The sequence below is a fragment of the Idiotropiscis lumnitzeri genome, chromosome 21 (assembly GCF_059441095.1).
Source record: "Idiotropiscis lumnitzeri isolate Australia: NSW breed Sydney's pygmy pipehorse chromosome 21, RoL_Ilum_1.0, whole genome shotgun sequence".
Classification (NCBI taxonomy): Eukaryota; Metazoa; Chordata; class Actinopteri; order Syngnathiformes; family Syngnathidae; genus Idiotropiscis; species Idiotropiscis lumnitzeri.
The window spans coordinates 12,339,817-12,344,816 of record NC_142411.1 but is presented as its reverse complement, the minus strand read 5'-3'; the positions used below and the strand labels follow the sequence as shown (position 1 = coordinate 12,344,816).

The following is a 5,000-nucleotide window of genomic DNA, read 5'->3' as shown; positions in this document are numbered from 1 at the left end:
CTGCAAGCATAAAAAATGCCAAAATAAACAGCAAAAAAAAAAACATGAAGATGAATGATCATAATGGTAGCAGTTTCATAGTTTATTGGTGTGTATGTTTGACTTCCGAACATGAATACGAATAGTAATTAAATGTTCGTGTGAGTCAGTGTCTTCAGAGACAGAGCTCATCTCCTCATCTGTGTGTCATGTTAGCAAAATAATGGCTTTGCACATTGAGGGCCTAAATATGGACAAAACTCACCAAACTGCACACGCACTGTTGCCATACACGATTACAAAAAATGGCTTTTTAGTGACACTTACAGAGGTGTAAAGGAACCCTAGGATCCCCGTACATTTGATCTAGGACTAGGGCTGAACGAGTATATAAAAAAAAAATGTTTTGTGATTTTTCTGACGGATATTGTGATATAGATTTAAATTGCTATTTTCTTCACAATGTACAGTGAAGTTTACAAACATGACGGAAAATGCCATTATACCATTAAAAAACAATAAAAGCTATTACTGTAGTAATGCAGAGACACTAAAGAGGTTTTGTGAGTGGGGCAGTTTCTCGAGTTTTAAAAAAACGACTTTCTGTCAGGTATAATTTTGTGTTTTCTTCACAATGTACAGTGAAGTTTACAAACATGACGGAAAATGCCATTATACCATTAAAAAACAATAAAAGCTATTACTGTAATAATGCAGAGACACTAAAGAGGTTTTGTGAGTGGGGCAGTTTCTCGAGTTTTTAAAAACGACTTTCTGTCAGGTATAATTTTGTGTTTATGTGTAATTATGTATATGAAAATGCATTTTTTTTTAAATCCAAAATGTTTTACATTTCGCACTCAAGTACATATTTGCCCATAAATGTCATATATGTCAATAAAATCATTGTCTTTGGCAATGCTAAATAGATTAAAATGTACAATTTTGAGGCCTGTAATTGTGTAGATCTCAAAATTCAGTACTCTTGCATTGTCTGAGATTGCAATTTCAGTTCCAAAACAATAAATCTTTCAGTCCTACCTATACTGAAAAAAATTGGGAGGCTTGTGTAGCACAGGGGTTAATAATGTAATAATAATAATAATCATAAATAATAATAATAATAATAATAATGTCATTTCACTGAAAACTTATTAATGCTTAAAATTACTGCAGTCAATTAACCATTTTTTTTAATATATAAATAATATTGCACGAGACAAGTAAATACCCTGTTCAAATGGGAAACATTTTTCAAACAAAATATATGTGGGCAGAAAACAGTCTTATGCAGTTTTGATATATACATAGGTGCCTGTTTATCTATTTTTTTTAACATCACGATGGGTAGGGGAGGCCATTTTTGTCTTTGTCGGCAAGCCATGCCCATCTATCTCTATTTTTGACACCAGTGTAGATGTTTCCCAGCACGGCACCATCCTCCACAAAAACATGTCCATAATTGCCAAGTCAATTTCATCTGAGCCGAGAGCCAAGTTAGCTAAAAATGAACTGTTTTCTGGTCAAATGTGCAGCCCCTTGTCCCCACACGTCCCACGACATCTAGAAAATAAAAGACTCTACAAAGAGGGATGAGCAGTTGCTCAATTGCATGGAACAGGACAGCCCAGTGAAAACATGGTTATTTTGAAAATAATATCACATGCTCTGATAGACACCTGGGAACCATTTTAAATGGTAAATAAATGCAGGAAATGTTTTACTGAAAGCAATCTTTTCATATTAGGCAAAAGTAATTAACCTCAGTACAAGACGATTCTTTATCCTGTTGCTCTTCTGTTACAATCTCTTCATATAGATCCATTGATTCTTTCAGCTGCGAAGGATTTGGAGAGCACTTCTCTGTATAATGAGAAAAGGAATAATACCCAGTCAACAAATTTGAGCATGACAAACATCACTCTAAACATTGGTAAAATCGAAATCTGTTGAAAAGTCAAATGAAATGTAAATGACGCACAAAGAAGCTAAGAAGGAAGCCATTCTAACGATATAATGCAGTTATTAAAACAACACATATAGGAAAATGGAAATCGAAAATTGTTATTCCATTAAGCTTATTCTGACAAAAAATGGTGGAAAAAGGCTGTTAATATACTTTTCTACAGTGTTACCAAGTGTTCCTGCAATGATAGTCTATCCAATACGCTAAAATCAAAAATTATTTTCAAACAGCTTTTACCCAAACTGCTGGAATGGTTGAGCTCAAGGTCACCATAGATATCCAGAGAATCTTCATGAGCAGCAACTGTGGATTTTAAAATGATATCAGTATTTTGGAGAATCTTATCTAGGCATATAAAAAAGTTTTGTGTCACAATGATTCAAATTTTTAAAAAGATGTTTCAAGTAATACACTATTAAGAAAGATAATTGTTTTTTTTTTTTATGTATACTCGGCTGATAAAGATGCATTACGGAAAAATATTTTTAATTTTATTTATAAGATAAATGTTTTGTTTTTTTACATACCATATATAGCCTATATCTTTAACCCACGAGTTTAAGTTTAAGGTACTGTTTTTTTTTAATAAGTTACTGGTTCTAAATATATACTTCACAAGATAAGTATATTCTAACTTATTTTCTAAGGTAAAATATGCTGTAGTCTGTTGCTTATAATGCACCACAGAAGATGCGTCATTTCTCAGATAATTTATTTTGTATTAGTACAATATTCTTATTTGTTTTCATGGAGCTGATTTTTTTAATGTTGCTAAGTATGCAGAGCAGAAAATGAGTCCGGTATTGCTAAAATAGATTTAATTAATGTAAAATGTTTACTTCAGAGCAGGGGTGCTCATTACGTCGATCGCGATCTACCAGTCTATTGCAAAGGGAGTATGGGTAGATCGCATGACATTAAAAAATAGATGTCAGCCTATCATTATCAGTCATGTGATTGATACAGGGCACCCAGTCAGATGTCACCTGTTTTTTTTTTTGTGACACATAGGTCACCATGCGCAAACAACGGTGCTAAGTGAAGCACAACTAACAACCTAGCGAGTTGGTTACCTCCAATTTTAAGCGCTCGTTTTAGTCTCTTGAACTCAAGGGGGGTATAAACATGAGTGGGGGTGCTGGACCAAGTGAGAAGAAAAAAACGTGTCACTTTAATACGGAATGGGAAGAGGAATTGTTTTTCACGATGACATTTTCGAAGTGCGTTTGCCTCATCTGCCAGTCTACCATCGCAATACATATATATATATATATACATACACACATACATACACACATATATATACACACACACACACACACACACCTACACACACACACACACACACCCCTACACACACGCACACACACACACACACACACACACACACCCCCCCCCCACAGTGGCCGACTGGTTAGCACGATGGCCTCACAGTGAGAGACAGCATCGGGCGTGGGTTCGATCCCGGCTCCGGCCATCCTGTGTGGAGTTTGCATGTTCTCCCCGTGCTTGCGTGGGTTTCCTCCGGGTTCTCCGGTTTCCTCCCACATTCCAAAAACATGCATGGCAGGCCGATTGAACACTCTAAATTGCCCCGAGGTGTGAGTGTGAGCGCGGATGGTTGTTCGTCTCTGTGTGCCCTGCAATTGGCTGGCAACCAGTTCAGGGTGTCCCCCGCCTACTGCCCGAAGATAGCTGGGATAGGCTCCAGCACCCCCCGCGACCCTAGTGAGGAGAAGCGGTACAGAAGATGGATGGATGGATGGCATATATATATATGCACATATATATATATACACATATATATTTTTCCAAGATGGCGGCGCGCATAGACGCAGCGGCTAACGGCTCTGCCTCCCAGTGCTCCTTATTGCTTTTTATTTGTGTTTGCGTGGTCTTATTGGCACCAACTGAGGCACAGCATCGATACACCCGCCAGAATATCGTGGACATTGGATATCGATGCGAAATAACCATCACAGAGGAATTTTGCTATGATCGCAAAATTCCTGACGAACTGGCGAGGCCGCCCGGCTCACCGTGGCTTGTCATCGGGACCGGGAGGCGGCGACGGCAACGCAGAGAGAGGAAGCAGAAGCGGGGCTGCAGGTCCGGTGTCTTGCTACGGCTGCGACGGCAGCCCCACAGGCAACCACTGCCGAGTCTCTACCTCACCAACGCCAGATCCGTGGTCCATAAAATCGACGATCTGGGATTACAAATCCTGGGAAACCGCTATGTGCGAGACAGCAGTGTGATCGTCATCACGGATCCTGGCTGCACGCCAACGTCCCCGACGCTAGCATCCAGCTGGCTGGGCGCTTGCTACATCGCGCGGATCGGACGAGGGACACCGGTAAGAGCAGGGGTGGGGGGCTCTGTGTTTACGTGCATGAGAACTGGTGCGGCGATAGCACGATCGTTGAGAAGCACTCTTCCCCCGACGTCGAGTTCATGTCCGTTAAATGCCGGCCTTATTTTCTCCCGAGGGAACTAATGGTAGTGATCGTCCCAGCTGTTTACATCCCTCCCGACGCTAACACTAGCACGGCGCTCTCGCTACTCCCGTACGTCATCTGTAAACATCAGCGGACCCACCCTGATGGCGTTCACATAGTAGCGGGGGACTTTAATAAGGCCAATTTAAAGACTGTACTCCCAGGGTTCCACCAGCATGTCAAGTGCCCAACGAGGGGAGACAACACTCTCGACCATGTGTACTCGAACATCAAGCACGCATACAGGGCCCTCCCACTCGCCCCCCTCGGCCAGTCAGACCACCTGTCCTTGCAGCTCGCACCTGCGTACACCCCTCTCAGGCGCAGATTCAGGCCCACCACAAAGACTGTGAAAACCTGGCGTGATGACGCCATGAGTGAATTACAGGACTGCTTTCAAGGCACCAACTGGGACCTCTTTGATCATCAGGACCTTGATGTTTACACGCATTGTGTACTGGACTACATCAAGTTCTGCATGGAAACTGTGTCCCTAAACAGGACCGCTCTCTCCTTAAGGGCCGTGACGCTGCCTTCAGGTCAGGCGACAAAGCCCA

The 5,000-nt window shown here is 41.3% G+C and overlaps 1 protein-coding gene across 11 annotated transcripts in view; it reads right to left on the bottom strand.

Annotated features, from left to right (window-relative positions):
- The window catches only part of casp8ap2 (caspase 8 associated protein 2), an 85,593-nt gene that overhangs the window by 61,012 nt on the left and 19,581 nt on the right, over positions 1 to 5,000 (bottom strand). For all 11 annotated transcript variants that reach the window (XM_088285772.1, XM_088285766.1, XM_088285767.1 and 8 more), the window contains 2 exons: positions 2,183 to 2,248; positions 1,742 to 1,842 (listed from right to left, as the gene is read on the bottom strand). In XM_088285772.1, the coding sequence (XP_088141898.1) occupies positions 1,742 to 1,842; positions 2,183 to 2,248 (167 nt within the window). The remainder of the gene's footprint in view (positions 1 to 1,741; positions 1,843 to 2,182; positions 2,249 to 5,000) is intronic.